The following is a 21,924-nucleotide window of genomic DNA, read 5'->3' on the forward strand; positions in this document are numbered from 1 at the left end:
AAAATGGCGGACGGCCGAGCAGTTTCACAACCCTCCTTTTGTGGGAGGAGCTTGATTTTCTGGAAGCTCCGTGGAGCGTCCAGGCACACGGGCGACAGCGGAGGGGGGGGAGAAGAAAAATAAAAACATAAAGTGTTGCCGAGCCGAGCCGAACCGAGGAGAGAGAGGCGGAGAGTGGAGCTTCTAAATGGTGAACCCGCCCGTTAGATATACGCGACACAAGGACGGTGTGTGTGTCCCCGAAAGTGTAACCCGTGGCTGTTCGGGAAGTGAAGATCACAGTAACCCACCTGGATCAGTGCCGCGTCCGTAACCCGAGCCTGACGCACACCGTTCACCGGGTCTGTCCGGGGGCATCTCCTCCTCCTGTGAGTACAACAACCCAAAACACACACCGGGGGGGAGCCGTGAACGGACACACACACACAACACGCGCGCGCACGACCAGTGGAGTAATGTTTGTTTGACAACCGCGGTAATGGTTTGCTTTTTTTGAGACGGGAGTACGTTAACCGGGAAGCCGTGGTGGGAAAGGCGGGGCCGAACCGGTGGACTCCCAAAACTGGATTATTGAGCTCCCCCCCTGTGCCGAATCACCCACAGCGACGCAGCATATTTTTTTGGGGGGGGGGGGTGGGAGGGGAGGGTCGACGAAGGAGGCAACAACTGGGAATTTAGAAACCTTTCTTTGGAACTCTTTAACGACTAGGAACGGCGCGAGCGGTGTTTTGTCAGCTATTTCTGCAAAACGGTCAGCTGCTCGTGGCCTCTGTTCTTCCTCCTCCTCCTCCTCTTCTTTTTTTTTTTTTTTTTTTAAGGAGCACCATCAGGTTTGGGACGCATATTTATTTTTTGGGGGGATAATTTTTCCCCAGCCGGGGTCGGACTATGGCGGACGACGACATCCTCTTTGAAGATGTGTACGAGCTCTGCGAGGTCATTGGCAAGTAAGTGTTGCATTGCTGTTTTTATATTTTGTACATTTTATTTTTTTGGGGGCACTCCAATTAGCTCCTCGTAACACCCCGTGGGTAGGACACGCGCGCAAGATGCACGCACACACACACACACACACACACACGAACGCACGTGCACGCTCAAACAAAAGCGTGGTGATATTTGTGTAGGAATTAACGGCGTCACGATTGATAGTGACCTTAATGCCACGTACCCCCAATGGCAACACTATATTATTTCAATACAACACGCGGGTGTTTATTGCATTTTTTTCTTATTGTTCCTCTCCTTGGATGTCATAACAGTTTTATTGCTTTATTCCAACATAAAGATAAGATCCCAGCGTTTATCATCCTCCCCCTGCACGGGGTTGCGTGCTCGCGGCTGCCCTGACATACAGTACTTTGCACGGTACCGTGTGTTTTTTTTTTTTTTGACCCAGTGGCAGTTGCCAACTTTGCTGCAGAAGATGAAAGGGCAGGGCACCAGACCACCATGAGTCATGCACGCTGCACATCTGGTCGTGGTTAGTGCCTGGAGGTCTTGTTCCCTGCAAGGGTGAGAGGACAGGAGAGTCCAGCATGTGGTCTGGGGTTGTGCTCAGTCCTCTGTGGACTAGGAATCTACATTGACCCCTCCATGCTGAAGTAACTAAGGGTTATGCAAAACATGTATCTAGCAAATACACACCCCATCCTATATAGTACAGCTGCAATATGAGCAAATATAGATTACCATCAGAAGTGCTGCTATAAACTCTCTTCAGAATAGTAGTTCCCGAATGTGTGACAGGTGATTTATACTGTTGCTACAATTACCTCCCTGATGTAATCCTGCGTTAGACGTAAGGTAGGGGAGAAAGAAAAAGCGTGGTGTGTTATTACAGTTGTCCATGTAATTATAATCTTTTGCAGCCGGGTAAGTGTGCGGTGACAGTCTTTTAGTGTGTGAAAGTAGATGTTCCCGTGCTACTCGTTGGATGACTAACGGTTAAAAATGGCAGCAAGATGTTTCCACACAGCTCCAGCGCTTTATCTCTGGTGACCCAGCCTCTTAGGTCATTAGTCATTATACTCGTAGAGCTTTGTTCTGCCCTAATGGCTGCAGTACCTGCACCACACCTGGGACTTTCCAACTTGGTAATCTCATAAAGGATCTGGAGAAAGCGACAAGAGAGGCGGTAAAATGCCGAAGGGAGACCGCCGCTTTTGTTTCGGGATATTCAGCCCAAGACAGACAGACAGGGGGGAAGAAGATCTGTTTTTATTTTTTACCGATGCATGAATAAGTGGCGGTGTCATCCAAACGGCTGGGCCTGAATGAAGCACTTCATTGGGCGTTCCAAACAGAAGCTCCATGTGAATCCGGAGCTTGGCAGGCTTGACGGACGTAGCCAGTCAGTCAAAGCAGGGCCGACTGCTTATGGGGTGTCGCAGAGACGCTCGACTGTTTTGACAGGGTGAAGAGACCTGCGCTGCACAGTACATGTTTCGGCAAGTTTGAAACCGGTGTGTGCTCTTTTATCACTTCTTTTGTCGTCCCACACAGTCCCAATCTGTTTCTCTCTCACGCACACAAGCGCCCTGCTCCTTCAGCCCCGTGCCTTCCATGTTTAGCGTAAACGTGTAATGAGCACCATTTTTAAATATGTGTTCAGTGGAGGTTCTTGTGCGGCAGAAGGGAACACTTTGAAGCCAAATGATTTGAGTCAGCCACACACACACACTTGGTCTTAGTTTTCTGAATCACGGCTACTCATCGGACAGACTGTGTGGTTTACAGTTTGCAGAAGGAGACGGCGGCCTTTTATCAGCCGACCTGCTGCTCTCTGTGTGGAGAGCTGCTGCAGCCACTGCTTCTTTTTTCCATCTTCTTCAAAACTGCACTGAAGCACCAATTGTGGGTTTTTGATCCCGAAAGAGACTGGATTAACCGGCGGGAAATGCGACCGACCGACAACACCGCAGTCGGGAAAGACATTACTTTAAAAGCCCAGCGCCCTGGATCGTGCGTTGAAGCAAGTGTGCGTGCGTGTGTTCTGCAGGGTTAGACCCATGTAGTTGCAAATACAGATCTATATATAGGTCACCCTGAACTGTGCTTGGAAAGCAGTGTTGTGATCCCTGCTTTGTGTGTGTGTGTGTGTGCATGTCCCCAGGATTAAGGCCCCGTGGAAAACTAGATCCACCCCGTAGCCGTGTCCGTATTTATGCACATGCATCGGTCGACTGTGCATGAAGACGTCGCCCCGTGAGCATGTTGTGTACATCCGTCCTGGCTGTCAGACCCGTCCTGCCCGCTGTGCCGCCCCAGGCGCGAAAACAAGAGGACGGGCTGAGGGTGGGTGAAAGTAAATAGAGATGTTAGGACAAAGGAGAGTAAATCTGGGATTGAGGATGCTCGTGTGAGAGAGATGTTGCGGCCAACATGGGACGAGTGAGGGAGCAAGCGAGGTCAGGGCCACAGTAGAAGGAAGCGGTCCATTAGTTTGACTCTTTCTAGTTCATCCACAGAGGAAAAGTTGTGCCTGTGTTTTCGCACAGTAGGGGACGTAAAGCAACGTAAATGGACAGCAAGAAAGATGTTGCGTTTTTAGTTTTTCCTTGCAGTTGTTTTGCACTGCAGTTAATACTCGGTGACAACAGCAAATGCTAATTTCAGTGCATCAGCCCAAAACGGCACAGCGTCCCAGGTTTGGTTAAAGTTATGATGTCATGTTTGCAGCATCAGAATGCAGTCTGCACAACGACATGCTCAAAGTATTCCAGTTTTTTTTGGGCCTCATTCCGGAAAAAGACAATATTCCCGTTTACAAGAAGCTGTGAACGCTTCCATTCCTTCGGCGTTGCGATAGTTGTGCATATCAGAAAACCCGCTCCAAGTCTTTCATGAAGTTTAAAAAGTGGGCCTGTTTCTCCTTCCAACCAGAAAGGTGGGCTTTTTCCATTGGGCATGCGTCTCTGCAACCGTAACCAGACAAAGTGCTGTAAACCCAAAAGAACAACAAAAAAAGCTCTGACAATCAGAGTAATATCGGCAAATCCCGTTTGTCTTGATCTGAAAATGGTCCATATATCCCAGTTTAGAATATCCAAACCGAATATGCTGTTTACATGACACCTTTGGGATATTGTCATACTGTGGAATATTGGTGTGCGCGTAAAGTTTCTCGATGTTAACAGCGTTGATGCTCCAGTCACAGGCCATTGAGAGTTTATGCAGCGAACCATAGAGTCTCTCAGCTCCTCTGTCAATGGAGCCAAAAACGGCAGTCCATATTAGCTGAACGGATCAATGGCCTACCTGTCCTGAATATTTGGACTCGCTGTGGATTTAATGGTGGATATTATCCTCGAACATATCTCCGTGGAGCTGATCTTCTCCACTGTGAACAAAATGAATTACCCTCTCTATTTGCATTCCTCACGGCCTCGGAGGACACTTGAGGGTGCTGCACAAGGCCTGAATGCCATTATAACTCCAAGGAGGTGTGTGTTTAGTGTGTGTGTGTGTGTCGGCTCGTGCAATTGCGTTGTCCAGTGTCTCCCTTTCCACAAGGTGACGGGGGAATATAAGGCCGAGGCCTCGCTCGATCTTCTGTGTGTGTATCCCCCCCTCAGTGAACTGGCATCACCTCGTAATCCACGGGGAATGAAATACCCGCTTGTTCACCGTTTCACCGCCGTCTCTTTTCAGCCCGCTGTGAGAGGAATTATGGTAATAACGAGGAAGGTTTGTAGGTAGGTGTGGGCTGCTGCCTCCCTCATTTTTCGCCTTTCCTCTCCTGAAGAGTAGAGCGTTTTCTTGTGCCAAGGTGCAACCTGCCAATTTAGTTAATAATGTTTTATTACTATATCTTCATAAAGGCTCTGCTTGGGTTTTGTGTATTTACGTACACGCGTGGGCCTTTGCACACGCCCGTTCTTGGTTTTAAAAAAAAAACGTGTGAGACACTGACCTACATCAGGACCGGCAGCTCCACCGCAGGAGCCATGTCTCTCACAGAGTTGGCCGTGGGGCTTCGGTTGGTAATGGTGATATGGCCAGTCTCTCTCTCTCTCTCTCTCTCTCTCTCTCTCTCTCTCTCTCTCTCTCTCTCTCTCTCTCTCTCTCTCTGCATTGATGAATTGGCTGGAGGTATTCTCCAAATAAGCCACCCAGGCCACGGCACCGGCAGACCCATGGGCTGTGGGTCAGTCGGTTAAACACTGCTTTGTTTACATTGTCCGACTTAAGTGCTTTTTTTTTTTTTTTTTAAAGGCAGTCTGCCAAGCACAGATCTTAATGGCAGCTGTGTTCACTGCAGAGGCTCTTCTCCTAGAATAAAATATGTTACACTTGGGGTCAATTTGAATAACAGCGTCTGCCAAGTAGTGGTATTTTCTGCACAGAGTTGTCCCCTTTTCCAGTGGTTGAGACGTCTGCTCGGCAGGGATGGCCGGGCTCTTCCCGCTCTAACGGGATCTCTTTTGCTCCATCCTGATACATTAATTCTCTCTGAAGTTACCGAACAATATACCAATTAAAAAATGCACGTTTTTTTAAAAGTCACAACGCGACATCGACGTGGCCGTGACTGAATTGGGTCCATGGCCTCGAGGGAATACGTGGAGTTGTCTCCAGGGCCTTTTCGCCGGCGCCATGTGTATAATTATGTGCAAGCAAACTTGTATTATGTGAGCTTCGCCTCTCTGTTGGGGTTTTGGAGGCGAAAATCTGCTTGAAAGGCTGGTTCCTGCACGCACAATTACACATAGATGATATAGCAGAAAGATCTTGCACTCAACCACTAAAATATTAATCCATCCTCATCAAGCTGGAGAAAACACCCCCAGCAACTCTTTGAGCAGCGGAAAGCAGAACCGCTAACACCGGCTTCTGGTTGAGTCCCTCGGAAGAACAAGTCTCAACAGATACCTCCAGTAACCGTAACATGTGGTGCGTTTTGAACCTGTAATGACTGATTGCTTGTTTTTGGCCCCCAGAAGGGAAGTGGAAACTAGGGATGCACTGATCCAACTTTTTTTCAGTCCAGGTACCTATACCTGGGCTTTGGGTATCGGCCGATACAAGACTTTCATTAACATGGCTGTATGTAGGGCTGTGTGGAAGAGACTGGGATCATTCTTTAATGTGGAAGGCGATATCGGGCTTAACTTCAACTCTGTAAAACAAATGTAGAAAGATAAACATTATATTTATTAGAATAATGATCTCCGACACCACGATCCAGCATTTTTGAGTCCGTGTCTTGTCCGATATCCAATATCTGTATCGGTGCATCTCCAGAAGAAACAAGCTCTGTTTTTGTTCTCCACCAACCCAAACACAGCTTCTGTAAAATGATTCGGCTGCTTGTGTGCATTGTCAAACAAAGAACCGTACTGATTGATAAGTATATTAAATACTGGAATCAAGATATGAGAAGCAGTTGTAGTATACGTTACTGTTCATGCAAAGGTTTTGTCAACCCCTATATTGCAACTTAGTGATGATTCAACATGCCTGCTATTGTGTGTTTTAGGGCGAGAGGTTGACCAAGACAAATTGTTTTCAGAGGTGTCCTCTGCTGAAAAAAAAGTGCATCTAGCCTTAAGCTGTGCAACTATCTGCAGCCTCTCCACCAAACACACAATCCTTAAGATATTTATAGAGAGTGCGAGTCACTGGTTCATTTTAAACCAAGAATGGATGTGTTTTTCCCCCTCCTAAGGCTGTTGTGTATGCTGCGTAATCATAGCTCTTCTTGCTTTCTTCATTTCCACTTGGTGTTGGCACAGAGGGAAGGAAAGGCATATGCAGCACCTGACCTTTTTGCTAATAGAGAAATCAGTCATGTTCTCCTGATGATGCGGAGGAAGAGGCCCTCGTTTTGATAACAACATGTCTCATTGTTGTCAGATTGACTAAGCAGGCTCAGTATTTCTATCCCTCAGGCTTTTGCCTCTGATATAGCTATTCCATAAAGTTTCTTCTAGATCTGTTGGATCGTCGGCCTGGAAATATTCTTTATCGGGAAACTGAATTTGCTGTTTAAAGTTAATTAATTTGCTTGAGGGGTCCTGGATCGTTTCCATCGGACATTGTCTGAGTTTATGATCTCGGAGGGTTCCATCTGAGAGTCAGTATTTTGTATTTATTGTGTTTTTATGTGGTTGTTTACTGTCAGAGCCAAGACTATGAAAAGATGAACCAGTGAGTAATGTCAAGTTAGAAACTATTGACTTTCCGAATGTCTTTAATAAAAAAAAGATTCACGTGATTGATTAGATTTTCAGCATTGCTGTCAGTTCATTTTCTGGTGATCGATTTTTAATAATTTGGGCAGTAAAGAAATGAAGGGGAACAGCAGGCTGTTAAGCCACTTAAAGCAACGCTGTCCTCGTCAGGAGAGGAGATGAGATGCTTGTGATGCCCTGAGCACTAAAGCACAGCAGACACGGCGCCCAGATGCTTTATTTACCACTTCCTGGTTTATATGTGTGAGCGCATGAGTCTCCGAGTTTGTGATCACAGCAGGTTTCTGCTAACAAGGTGATATAGTACCTTTTTTATTATTTTATTTACTGATGCATAATTTATATATTATTCCCCACCTGACCTTGTGTGTGTCTTGAGTGTTCTCCCACACAGATGTCGTGTGTGTGTGTGTGTGTGTTTATTTAGAAAGATGATGAAAATGTCTGTGAAGTCATCTGCTGCATACACTCGACACTTTCGGTAGCACAAATATTTATATGCGAGTTGCCTGGGCTTCTATGAATATATATGATGTCATTGCTGACCAAAATTCACTGTATTTTATTTTATTTAAGCGCCTGTTGGTCTTCGGTTTGGATTAAAAGTTGCCAAAAGGCGCTGGTGCATCCAGTGACATTTTAGTGCTATTTCTGACTCCTTTCCCTCTTTTCCAGTTTATTTTCTTTGTCCTTCTGTCGTTCAATCGGGGCCTTTTTTTAATCCAAACCAATTTCCATGCTGCATGCCAAAGCACACAGTGTCACCTGGGTTACAACCGGGGCCTTGGGGGAAAAAAAACAACACAACACTCACCATGCAACACACGGGGAAAAGACATTTCCCTTTCAGACCTTTTAGAAAATACCGGTTTGTGTGTGTTTTATAGCAGCTAGAGGACATTACTGTCAACCCACACAGGGCCCCAGAAGTTACTTAACCAAATGAAATGCGAGTGTGCTTGTATTAGGGAAAGGTTTGGCCTTAATGTTGCCATGTGCTCCCAATGACCGTCAAGCCTGTTGGTTCAGCGGTGGGAGGAGAAAAAGATATGAAGGGAAATGTTTGAGCTCAGAGCTTAGAGTAAGAACCCTCCTGTGCTAAAGATGGTTTGCAGATGTTGAGAGGCTTTCCGTGATTCCTTCGGCTTTCCACGCACTGAACCTCCATCGCAGCATGTTGTGTATATTGTGCGAAAGCTCAGCCTGTTTTCAGCTTGTAGCTTCAGACCCGATGCATAATTCAAGTCAAGATATAGTTCATTTAAAGTGCATTATCACACTTGGGTGTGAAAGATAGAACACCCGCTGGATGAGCTTATAAGGCCGAGGAAGGTCAGATGATGACGAGGTCGGTTTTGAGTCTTTCTGTTAATGTTCAAGGTGTGAATACTGTGTGTGTGTGTGTGTGTGTGTGTGTGTGTGTGTGTGTGTGTGTGTGTTGGTTTCTGTGATCTAATGAGATCTGAGTATCTCGACGTCTCTCCTGACATGAACAGTTAAGGGTCATTGCGATGTTCTAAGGGAGTAGGGATTTCCATCACAACTTAAAGGGAAAAAGTTGGACGAGGTAAAAGTCCAGCAACACTTGTGTTACACAGCAACTTCAACGTTAACCTCTAACAACCCATTAAAGTTGTTTTGTGCACTTCAAATATTAATGGAGCTTTACCTCTTCGTTGAGATATAGTAGTTGTGGTTAGGTTTCTGGCATAATTCTTCTTCTACAGCTTCAGGCATTTTGTGGATTAGTACATTTGGTGAGTCAAGAGTGGAATAAATGATTGTGTCAAAGTTTCAGCAGAAAAAAACTGATTCTGGCAATGTTGCTGGTGGATGACGCCGACGGCCTCGATGACTCAAAATTACAACTTGGATGATGAATATGACGTTAATATTTTAGAAGAAGTATGAGAGAGTTTTGTGCATTTAGCAGCGAAAGAGGAACACACCCAGTTTTTTTTTTAATTGAAATATAAATAATAAATACTGATAACATTACAGCCAAAGTTAAAATATTTCAGTGGTACACTGTGCCGAGGAAAAATAATCAGATCTAAGATGAATCGTTGATGCGCACCAGGCTTAATTGTGTAAATTGTAGAACATTAGTTATTGTTATGCAGATCGACTTCTATAACTAGAATAGAAGTTTCAAGTCAATTATATTTAAATAGCCCAATATCACAAATTAGCCTCGGGGGAGGGGGGGCTTTACAAGTGTAACGCTTTTTTTCTGTCTCAAGGCCTCTTTCTCGCAGTGCCATTGTCAACGGCAGCACCCACGAGGGCCTGCATGTATCTCGCTGTAATAGATGATATTTTTATCACTCTATTCAGCTCGATTTCTAAAGCCGTTTCTATAGAAGCTCCGTCTCAGCGCTCGGCACAACCTCTCGCCATTATCCATGTTGTGGAGGGATCAACACATTTTGCTTCTACGTGCCTTCTGTCTCGTGCACACGCTCACTGGCGGGTAGTAATAATTAAATAAATAAATAAGCCCGGAGGAGAACATGCAGTGTGGCTTGCTGCAGCAAGACCGAATATTTTTTTTATATGTAATTGACCTCTATCTAATAAGGCAGGTCAATTAGGAACAAATGCATATTTACAAAGCAAGTGTGACGAGACACACACACACACACTTGCTGGTTCTTCCTCGCTTTCCAATCGGTGGTCCTTTCACTCGGCCTCAGAGCTCAAAGCAGCCGCTTCAAAGACAGGTTTTACCCCGAAGGCGGTTAAATTACTGAACAGCAAACACTTGAAGTTCTTAAATGTATTTTCATTGTTATATATATATATATATATATATATATATATATAGCTTTTAAGGCATGAGAGAACCAGGGCAGATTTAATTGCATTTGAACTGTACTTTGAACTTGCTACTGTAAAGCTTCCAAGGTCCATAGATCCTGGCCTATCGACTACTACTATGAATACTTTTAGATCGGGGCAGTCGCTAAGTGACTTAATAGCTGGACTATAAATAAAGGCGGCATAAGGCTGCACCTCACGGCGGGGACGTCCTGAGGAGATCTGTGGGACTGGGATCAGGGCTCAACCAGGTTTTTTATGGATCTCAGTGTGCTAAACAAAGATGGATCCATTTTTAACTCCAGGTTTTGTTGCTCTGGGTTTATTAAAGGTTTCTTCTAGACTTCATGTGCACTGAATTAATATAGAACCCTGTGCCTGCAGAAACACTTTTTTTTTTTTTTTTAGGACACAGACAAGGATCTTTAATCACTTTACTAGCAAGTATAATCACTATATCAACACTAAAATTAATTTATGAAGCTGGTAGACTTGAGCGCTACGATATCATCGTAGTAGCCTCCAGTTTCTGTCGTCTATTAGTCCGCCGGCTATTTATTCACTAACCTATAAAAAACCTCCAGGCTCTAACAAGGTACTACCAGCCCAATAAAAGTTATTGCCTGTTAATTGGAGGGCAACACACTCTACTTTCTACCTTCCGTTGTTGCTCCTGTTCAAGGTAATGATCATTTTGTTTTGACGTAAAAGGTTGCATTATCCCACCGTGATGACCTCGGTGGCTGCAAGTCTTCCTCCGACCGCTCCGGCTTCTGAGTGCTATTCACGCTCCGTTTAGCTTTTGCATCGTGGCTGATTCAGACCTGAATGCACACACAATGGCTACGCGTTCATGTTGTATGCGCAGCATGTCAACATGTGCCTATGTGTGTTGTGTGCATTCACACGAGCCTGATGTATTGTGATGTTGGCCCTAGGTGACAACTAGAATAGATGTATTTCATTCAGTCGCTCATTATTGTTTTTCTTTTGTGTTTAACATGTTTTTTTCTTCTTCCTGGAATGGTTCTAATGGGCTCCTCCAAGACGGGAAGTCTCATGTAGCAGTGATAATCACACCATGCCTCCTAAACAATGCTTCATATTGATCAGAGGAGCGCCTGTGAGAGACTTGCATGCACACACATGCGGTGATTGTCTGTCCTTTTTGTCCTTGAGCTTGATTTGTGACTATTTCATGGTGCTGCACAGATATATATAACGGGTCAAACACACTTACAAAATAGGCACACACATATTTTGACAGACTTGGACATCAAGCTTTGCCTATTGCATTATTTATGTCTGTGGCTGTGCTGTGGCTTACAACTGGGTTTAAATCATTGATAGTGGCTGCAGAGGAGATGCGGTGTGGGCTGGTGCATGACTGGACCATGCATGGACTGTCTCACCGTTTGTAATCAGTCGTTTTTAACGATGCAGACATTTAAGGGAGTTTGTTGCGGAAGATGTTGAGCAGTCTGCGTCTCCCAAAACTGATTGGAAGATATACAAACTCAGAGAAATGAATGGACGTGGAAGAGATGGAGGCAAAGTAAGACGGCGTAGCGATTAGGTTAGGAGGCATCGCCGTGGAGGGCCTTTAACGTGCCGCTGCCGCATTTAGCCGGGGTATTACGGCTGCGTTGACATATTGTCTGACAGATGGGTGACACATGCTCTCTGTCCCAGCCCCATTGTAAGCGCAATTGGGGCTTTCGGTGACAGCGGCACAGAGCAAGACTCGCCGCGGTGAGCCGGGTGGGAAAACCACACGTCTTACTTGAAGCTGCCACAATCTCACAGTACAATGCACATTTACCACTTCAGTTCCCTCTTCATCTCCGCTCTCCCTCAACTCTGGCTTTTGAAATGTCAATCTTAACCGACGCGCTCTTTCCCCCGACGCCAAGTCTTCGCGGTGCAACTTCCTACGATGCCGTCTCTCTCCCCACAAACCATGTGGTATTTCTGTGCGCGCCCTGGCCCACACACACGCGAACACGACACACACACACACACACACATTGTGGGCTCTCTGACGCTTTGGTGTCACTCCTACTCCTGGCCTTGTACAATGTCTCCGCTCACATTTGTTCCCCTTTTATTCCATCTGTCAGTAGCTTAACCGAAGCTGGCTTTACTCGGCTTCTTCACAATTGACAATGGCAATGTTTGTTCTGGTAGAGGAGTTTGTATGAAGTCTCGGCAGCAGCAGCAACCGGAACGAGAACGAATGGAAGAACGGGTATCCCTGTCAATTTTTTAGCCTTTCTCTGCCCCGCCATCTGCGGCTCTATGGGGCGCCGACAGCCTTCGGCTGCATATGCTCTGTGTCGGCGCATGTGTGGCGAGAAATTATGCTCCAACATATCCAACGTCTACACCTGTCGACTAAGGACATGCCTCTGTGTCCAAAACACCCAGCTGTCATGGTCATTTCACCTTCTGTGCGGCTTGTGGAGAGCCGGTTGTGTTAAAAAAACACAGCCTTTTCTTGTCCATACTGTCTGATATGGACGTGTTTATCCTTACACAGCGAATAGTCTGCTCGAGATATGATAAATTCTGCAACTGGCTGTCTGTGTACACACACACACACTCCCACTCCTAAATATTTACCCTCTCCTCTTCCAAGCTGTGGATTCACCTCGTAGCTGTTTGCTGCGGGAGTGATGAGACGATGAGTTGAAATCAGGTGCACTCTGAAAGAATGACTCATTGATGGAAGTAGGAGAGAGGATGAGGCGAGTCTTGTAAGGCTTTTGAATCACCTGCCAGAGTGTGTGGGAATACACCCCTTAAGAGGAGTCTCGGCCGCTGTTTTTATCGTCTGGTTTTTGAAAAAATACTGAGGGTGAAATTGTCAAATACTCTTATGTCTTTATCGTTTCTTAGATCGTAGCATTTTGTGAGGATGAGGATGACCTCTATAAAAATACTGCAGAGTTGTCCCTCATAGAGATGGGGAAGAAGTGGATGTCACTTGTTGGCCGTCGCCATCTTGGATTTGACGCGAGTCGGCGGAGCTAAATAAAACGTTCACGCACTTAAAACGCCGTGAAAGGGTTCAAGCTCCTAGACGAAAACCCGGACAACTCCCAGACAGGGTTGGGCCGTGGTAGGTAGGGAGCTGTCAATCACAAGGTAGCCCCGCCCTAAAGCATACCCTGCTTTATGGTCGATCTTACTCCATATATTATGTTTTACCATCATTTTTGACATTGTGTCGTTTTGAAGAAAGCAAGATGTGCGTCTTTAAATAATCATGTGTTTCAGAGTGTTTCATATCAAGGGGACGGAGCAATTAAATGGACTTCTTTCTTCTCGCAGACGGGAGCAGCTGAATGTGAGCTATTTATAATCGGTGGCACACCTGTGTGGTAATCTGCTTCCTTTTGTTGCTCGCGCACAGCATGTGCAACAAAACACAAAAAAAATAGCGGCGAATTTTTAGCAACGCTTGGTTGAAATGGATGCCGGCAGCGGGTGTTTGATGCTAAAAATACATCTTGGACGGAGAAAAAACACTTTAAAGTGATTTGAGGGCAGCGTGCGTTGCACTCTACTGGTTTAGTCACGGCGATACTGGGAGAGAGGCGTGTCGGTGTTATTGAGGACGGCCATGGAATTTGGGTCGAGGTTTAGTGAAGATAAGGAGGGCAGAAATGTGCTGGAGTCAACTGCTAACGGTGTGTAAAGACACACACACACACACACACACACACACACACACACACACACACACACACACACACACACACACACACACACACACACACAACAATATTAGCACCGCTCAGCAGTTTTCTCAGGTCTTTTATGTAGAGTCTGTGTTCACCTCTGCTAAAGCACCTGACCAAGCCAGGTTCCCGGCTCATTGTACAGTTACATCACACACGCACACACACACACACACACACACACACACACACACACACACACACACACACACACACACACACACACATTATTGGATTATTTTTGTAAAGCAGTCTGGTAGAGCCCTTACTGGGGTCAGGTAAACATGCAGTGGCTGTGAGACAACACAGGTTATTTAAACACAAGTTACAACTCTGTTTGGTAAACAAACAACACGCATCCCTGAGCACACTTTCTCTCCCCCCCACACACACACACACACACACACACACACACACACACACACACACAAACACAAACACATGCGCACATAACCTCCATATGGGTGCCCAGACAGTATCGTAGTGTTTTGTTTCAGCTCTCGGTGACGCCTTGCTGCCATATGTGTGTGTTTGTGTAGTCTGATATCTGGGGCTTAAGCGTGTCCACTGTGTGCGATAGTGTTTACACGCGATGAGCCAACACAAGTAATTGTGTCTAAATAGCATTCAACTGTATTCTCATTTCTGGATAAATGTGTTGACGCCTCAGGCTCGGAAACTTGTGCGAAGGCGCTCGTGTAGACTGTGACCTTCAAGGTTCTGTGTAATTATGCACGTTTTTTAAAATGCTGTGGTCGCGGCCTCACATTTACACACGCGCATACAGTCGCACTGTGTGACATTACTTAACGCAAATTAAACCTGCAGGGGAAGTACAATCATCTGTGGAATCCACGGCGTAATGTCTCTCGCTCAGTCCCTCACTGCGACTACATTATGATAAATACCACATGAAATGATGTAATGATGATGCAGACACTGAAATGATTGTGAAAGTCTTCTATGAATGAAGTGGAGAACCTAATGGAGTTGTCCAGGCAGCCAGGGATCAAAGTGGGTTCATCTTTAACTGCTGAGGTAAAATAACCAACTAAAAAAAAAAAAAAAAGCCAATGTTATTCTCTGAATGTGCTCGAAACCAAGAACCATAACAAAACATCTGTATGAAATGTATGAATACACCTTTTAGTGTCAGAAGGTGTATTTTGACTGAATGGAAGCCGTCGTTTCGTCCCAGAGGTTTTTTCGCGCTGTCAAACAAATCTGAGACGCCTCTGAACCCACACAGGTGTTTACAGTCTGCTTCAGTGTGATTGGCTCGTGGCACACGGACTGACACCCATCTGTCACCGTGGAGATAATAACGCTACACCTGCATGTACGTTGCATTAACGCTGTCTCGGTCTGATGGTTTGATGGTTTGATGCCCACTGGGGTCACCCATACTAGAAATGTACTTACTGTAAAAGTCGGGTTCTACGCCGCTACTACCTCTGGTCAGTTTCCCGCTGTAGCAAGCTAGGAGCAGCACTAGCTAGCTCTGCTACTAGCTCCCCGCTCCTGCTACTAGCTCCCCGCTCCTGCTACTAGCTCCCCGCTCCTGCTACTAGCTCCCCGCTCCTGCTGCTAGTTCCCCGCTCCTGCTGCTAGTTCCCCGCTCCTGCTGCTAGCTCCCCGCTGCTACTAGCTCCCCGCTGCTGCTGCTACTAGCCGCTGCTGGTGCTACTGTCCGAGTCCCCTCTGCCCAAGTCGGGTGTAGAGCCGTGGCTGGTCCCTACCTTTTGGTGGTTGTCGTGGAGCTAGCGGAGAGCTAGCAGAAGTTAGCGCGGAGCTAGCATGAGCGCCAGCTGGCTACAGCGGGGTGCAAATGGGGACAATGACCGAAGATAGTAGCGGCGTATAACCCGACTTTTACGGTATTGTTCTCTCTGTTATTGAATTACCATAGAATATGACGACATAAACGCAGATGCATCCACTAAACAAAGCATTATTTGTAAAGCCACGGTTATGAGTGGTGGTGTAAACAACCGTAGTTCAGTTGATTTCCCTGATAATGGCAGCAGTGGAGCTAACGGCTAACGGCTAACATACGGAGATTCCACACAGTTTATGAATGGATCATAGGCTCTAATCAACAAAAAGGTAAATTATACCGTTATCCTGATGTGTTCAAATATAATCTTTTAACATTTAGTTTTTGCCAAGAAAGTAGACTAAACACAGTTGTTTGAAGGAGATGTTTACACAGCATTATAAACTAGATATTACAAAGGGAATTATGACCTGTTTGTCATAAGCTGCTTAGCGCGAGGAAGTTAAATATTTAAAACTACTAATGCCGTGATCTTTTATTTACTAATTAGAGTTGTGTGTGTATATAATGACCACAATAAATGACGACAGCAAAGTAGAAGGATAATATTTACGACTGACAAAATAGTTTTGAGCCGTGTAAACCAGCTGCTCACGTCTCTAAAAGTTGCATTTGCTCCCCTTTCTTTTTCGGGGCGATTGCAGCCGAGGCTGATTAGTTCACTGCGTTCTTTGCAGAGAGACTGAAAGACTTTGTGTTGACGCCACAGGATGTCAGCTACACTCTCTTTCCCTTTCTCTTTTCTCTCTCTGGCCTCCCCTCTCTGTTCTCTCTCTTTTCTCTCTCTCTGGCCTCCCCTCTCTGTTCTCTCTCTTTCCCTCTCTTTCTCTTTCCCTTTCTCTTTTCTCTCTCTCTCTGTCCTCCCCTCTTTGTTCTCTCTCTGTCCTCTCTGTCGTCTTTCTCTCTCTGTTCTCTCTCTTTCCTTCTCTCTCTCTCTCTGTCCTCTCTTTCTCTGTCCCCCCTCTCTTTCCCTCTCTCTGTTCTCTCTTTCCTTCTCTCTGTCCTCTCTTTCTCTACCCCCTCGCTGTCTCTCTCTCTGTTCTCTCTTTCCTTCTCTCTCTCTCTCTCTGTGTTCTCTCTCTTTCCTTCTCTCTCTCTGTCCTCTCTTTCTCTGTCCCCCCCTCTCGGTCTCTCTCTCTGTTCTCTTTCCTTCTCTCTCTGTATTCTCCCTCTCTTTCTGTTCTCCCTTTCCTTCTCTCACTCTTCCCCTCTCCCTGTCCCCTCTTTGTTTTCTCTCTCTCTCCCTCTCAGAAAGTGCTTGTGTTTGTTTGCATGTGTCCGTGTGTAATCACACGTGTCCTAAGTTGGTGTCACCCCGTTTATGCAAGGCGTGTGTGATCTCTTAGTTTATAACGGTGTGTGTGTGTGTGAGTGTGTGTGACCCCCTCGGTGTGTATGTGGGCTAATCTTAGCTTTAGCACTGGCTTTAGCCAACCATGAGGATTAAGAGACATAAGCACATGACGAGTGCCACCGGACCGAGCTCCCTACTGCCTACAAACCACACGAGACGAGGCCTCAAAAGTAGTGACAACTTAATTAAGGTGTCAACAAATGCCGCTTCAGCGCGTCAACACAACCACAACCCAGAAAAACAAATACATCATAAGCTTCATGAAGAAGTTTTTTTTTCAGTAGCAGGTAACGCTTCCCTGTAGATGCCGACCGTGTCATTGGTCATTTTAAGATGTCGTGTTTTTAGGATGGAGGGGATTTTATATGATTTGTATTAGAAGTTTTATTCATGATTTCATAGTCGCATTTCTGTCTTTCATGTTAAAAAAAAAACATTGGAAAATAATTGACTGGAGCTTTTCTGATGACCTCATCACGCTGTCACCTCTTCTCCTGCGATGGTTTAAAGGCACCGACTAAAGAGTTCGCTCCATCAATCAACTTCACATGATACGAGTTGATGGAAACGCACATACTAGCGGAGGCGGGGCTCAAACCCCCGATCCTCTGATTTGAAGGACGGACTTGCTAACCACTGAGCCACAATCGCCTTGGTCCGGCCTTCCTGGTTAAACAATGGTTCAATTATCTCAAGCATACTTTGGTGATTACATAAAAAAGAGGGATGTATGGACCACTGTCACAAAAATAACATCCAGAATATTTGAATTAAACATTATCCCCACTAGTTCGGGCCTGTTGCCGTAGGTGGTGTTGTGTAATTTTCTCAGCACCGTCCCTTCTGTCATTAAACTATTTTCTGCAAAAACCCAGAGCACTTAGTGAGCCCACGGCAGCTCCATTTATGAGTAATGACACAGTGGAAACAGAAGCGCTATCCACAAAAAATAAACGGTAAGTTAAAGTGGAAGGGAATCAAGTCGCCGTGCGACCACACGCGCTGAAAAATGAAGACAAAGCGGACGATAATCACTGGGTTGAAATGAGCGCTGAGAGACGAGCGGCGACATATAGGAGACGAAGCAAAAACAAATGATGAATAAAAATAACACAGGTCACAGGTTCACTTACAGCCAACAACAAGTGGAGCTTTTGCCAGAATTACAGAATGCTAAATCGACAGTCCAAGGTAGAAAGATGGTGATGAAACCAACGCGATGATGTCACCGACAAACCAATGAATCTTTTTTTTTTGTACGTCGCCTTTTAATACACATTCGTGCAGTTAAGGTGCTTTAGAGGTGACTGAGACGCCGATAAAACCTGATAGATGCAGCATCCAAAGTAGAGAAATCATTTCAGATTCAAGCAGTCGAATAATCGATGAGTCGAGCGACAGAAAATTCATTGATTTTGCACAAAATAATCTGTGGTTCTTGCTTCTCAGAAGTGGATTTATGGTTATTTAAGCTGTTCGTACAGCTGTTTGGAGATTTTCTTTTTATTATTTCTGACATTTTTGGAGACAAAGCAGTTGATAACTAGTAAAAGATTGTTAAACTACTCTATAACACTCATTAGAATGGTAGCAGCCTGGGTGTTACTCCCCCACTAAACACAACTTCATCTTATGGTTTTACTACCTCGGCCTTTGACCCCCGCCCGAGCGTGAGAGAGAATTCAGCGCTTTCCTCCTCTTTGCTGGAAGATCCCGTCGAGGTGGTCGGAGGCCGCGGCTGTTTTATAGTGGCGACCGGAACCATCGGGCGGGTGCACTTAGGATCCGGAGCTGGCCTTTACAAGCACACAGGGACGTATTGTGGGCCGGAGAAAGGACCTTTTTCCCAGCTTTCTGCTGAGTATTGACTTTCTCTCCGACACACACACAGCTTCTCTCAGGCTCCCAGACAATTGACTGTGTAGCATAGATTTAGTGTATTCTGTGCACAGGGCTCTGGAGAAGCATCGCTAGCATGTAAATCAATGCAGACTTTGCTCAAGAAATCAGATACAGCCCTCTGCTGTTGGGGCTTTGCCTTTTTGACCGTGGGAATAGTGATCAGTGCGGCCGGACGCGAACACGTCGAGGTTAGGCCGCGTGTCGGGATGCAGATGCACCCGCCCCCGCCGGGCGCTAAGAATAGCACGACGAGCGCACAAGGAGGGAGGTAGTGTTGTTCAGGCGGTAAACACGGGCCTGTCGGCGTGTCCTTGTTTCCCGCAGTGGAGCCGTGTGCAGACAGACGAGATGCTCGGAGCTGACCCCCGCTGCCCGTCTCCTCGTCCTCTGCAGGAGACTGAGAGGATTTGCATTTGCAGATATAAAAGCACATGTATTTTTTTTTACCCCCTATATCACCTCAAGTCTCCAAATGTATTCTTTCTTTTCATTGTACGTCCACCCCCCTCCGTCGCTGTTTATTTCCACTTCGCCCCCCGTCGGTGTCTCTCCGTTCGGCCCGCAGGCCGCTTAGCTTCTCCTCTTAGGTTCAGAACGGGCAGCTCCGTTCTTTTTGAAGTCTCTCTCTCTGAGAACTTGGCAGGAGCCGGCCGACTGGCTTCCTCGCTCTTTGGCACGGGCGCCGAGTCCCGGAGAACTTGTAGCGCTGGCAGAAAGCTGGGCTCAGGAAAAGGCTGATGCTGCTCTGAGTGCAACGATAATAGGGATGACTCGAGCTGAAACTGAAAATGTAGCCAAAGCTTTCATTTTCATGATATACCGAAGCCATTATTTAGGTTATGGCCTAGCGTTGAGTTGAACAAAAAGTATGAGTCGCAACTCTGATTCTCACATTCTGTTGAACTGAGTGTTTTCATCCACAAAATATTTTACTGCGGGAGTTTAATCGCAGCATTTTTGTGGCTCAGAGTTCATTGAAAGTCCTGGAAAAACCAGAGTCCTCATAGATGTGTTTGGTACCCGGAGAAGGACGTGGTCTAATGCAGCCAACGCCACCAGATGTGTCACGTCCAGATGTTTTTGTGGTTTGTTTGTTTGCACGTACCGAGGTCTCTGTATGAATCACACAGAGGCTTATTATGAGTCCTTCTCGGGTAGAGCGCCGCTGTGCATCCGTGGCTGTCGAGTTAAAGCGGCGGCGCAGAAATGCCGAAGACGTTTGAGGTCATTGGGAAACGGTGTTGCTGTTCCGTTCGGGGAAAAAAAAAAAAGGGAAGCAAATGTAACTTTTAGAGATGCATTGATCACATTTCTATTTTCCCCAGATATCGACAAGCTGATCCAGATCTGGGTTACAAGGCTCCAAACTATTTCAACCGCCATGTTATCCTTTCACTTTGTTTCAGTCGTCTGGAGTAACCTCTCCGAAAACATCTCATTCAAACAACTTTAAAAAAAAAAAAATTTGACAAGATTACATTTGAACACATCAGGATAACATCATCGTTTACCTTCAGCACTCATTTGTACTACTTAGAGCACAGATCAGTCATAAACTGTGTGAAGCCTCCGTACGTTAGCCGTTAGCTCCGGTGCTGCCGAGGTCATTTTTCGTTCAGAATGCAGCATTATCGGCATTAATGACGCTTTTTCACTGAATCAACTGGATCAACTACGGTCCATTACACTATTTAGTCGTACATTTGTCTGGTCACAATTCTTTAATGATTACATACTAAACAATATCAGCTAACACCTATTATCTGCTTCAAAAAGCCAGCGTTGGTTGGGCTTCATATTCCCAGAGTTGAGAGTTGCAGCTGATTTTCATCACTGATTAATCTGTTGACCTTTTTCAATGACTTGAATTGATTTGATGAGTTGCTCAGAGTGAATGTCAGAAAGAATCTCAAAAGGTCTTTATGAGTTCACAGAGCCGAGAGACGGTGGATTTAAACGTATTTAATTGGCTTCGGGAAAAAAAGGCAATTCATCACGCCGTAACCTTGTAGCCAGCAAACGTTTGGTGTTTTGATTCGATGAATAACTTAAAAGGTTAACGCATTGTCCTCCATTAATATTACTGAACTTATCGACCAATCTTTGGAGCAAAACCAACATCATCTGTGACCTTTTTGGTGATACCTGCAGTTGGGCAGATTTCTCAAGTATAATAATGAGTTTATTGATTTTAAAATATACTTCTTTATTGATGAAATATTTGTATGTTTACGACCACGATCGTCAAAATACACTGTACCCCGTCTCAACACGGTAGCTGTGCCAAACGTGGTCCAATTGGTGTGTTGGGAGTCGACACAACTTGTGCTGATGTTCACACATCTGTTTAATAAAGAGTGTGTCTTTAAGAGAAACGCTGCAGTCCTGAGAGTCCCCTACATTTAAAGGAGCGCAACCTTTTTTTTTTTTTTTTTTTTTTAAATACAACCAATATTGCCCGGTCAAAAAGCAATTTCTCTTTTGAGCATTGCCACAATATCCAAGCGCTCTTTGGGAACACAGTGTTGCCATGGCGCTGCTCGGCTGCAGTCAAGCACAAAAGTGATATTTTTTTCGTCTTTCTTATCTTCTTCTTCTTCTTCTTCTTCTTCTTCTTCTTCTTCTTCTTCTTCTTCTTCCGCTGCACATTCACGACAGCAGCTGAACAGCGGCGACACGTCCATGTGACCGGGGAGGGTCAAACAATGCGATAAAGACACGACTGTGAGAATGCTTCAGTGTGTGTGTGTGTGTGTTCTGTGTACATAGCCTTTCATGCTCCCAAGGCCAATCTCTGTGGGCTGCAGGCGTCTTGCAAAGGCCTCCTTGCATTAGCAAAAGAAATAATGGAAAGGAAGAAAGGAAAAAACCCATGTAGAGCCACAATGAGAAGGGGATGGAAGAAAAGGTTGTTGGGAGACTTAAACTGCAAAAGAGGGATTAAACGAACACAGGAGGGGGTTAATTAAACGGCATGGAGAAAACACTTTCCAGCGCTCGTACTCGTGTGCAGAGCAGTGTGCAAACCGCTATCTCCTGGCAGCATCTTCTCTCCTCTGCCTCGATAGCATT

The 21,924-nt window shown here is 45.6% G+C and overlaps 1 protein-coding gene across 5 annotated transcripts in view; it reads left to right on the forward strand.

The window, feature by feature from the left end:
- Window positions 1–888: 888 nt before the first annotated feature.
- The window catches only part of caska (calcium/calmodulin-dependent serine protein kinase a), a gene marked incomplete at its 5' end in the record, with an annotated part of 103,402 nt that continues 82,366 nt past the window's right edge, over window positions 889–21,924 (forward strand). For all 5 annotated transcript variants that reach the window (XM_079231352.1, XM_079231353.1, XM_079231355.1 and 2 more), the window contains one exon: window positions 889–947. In XM_079231352.1, the coding sequence (XP_079087478.1) occupies window positions 889–947 (59 nt within the window). The remainder of the gene's footprint in view (window positions 948–21,924) is intronic.

Source organism: Taurulus bubalis (assembly GCF_910589615.1).
Source record: "Taurulus bubalis genome assembly, chromosome: 15".
Taxonomy (NCBI): domain Eukaryota; kingdom Metazoa; phylum Chordata; class Actinopteri; order Perciformes; family Cottidae; genus Taurulus; species Taurulus bubalis.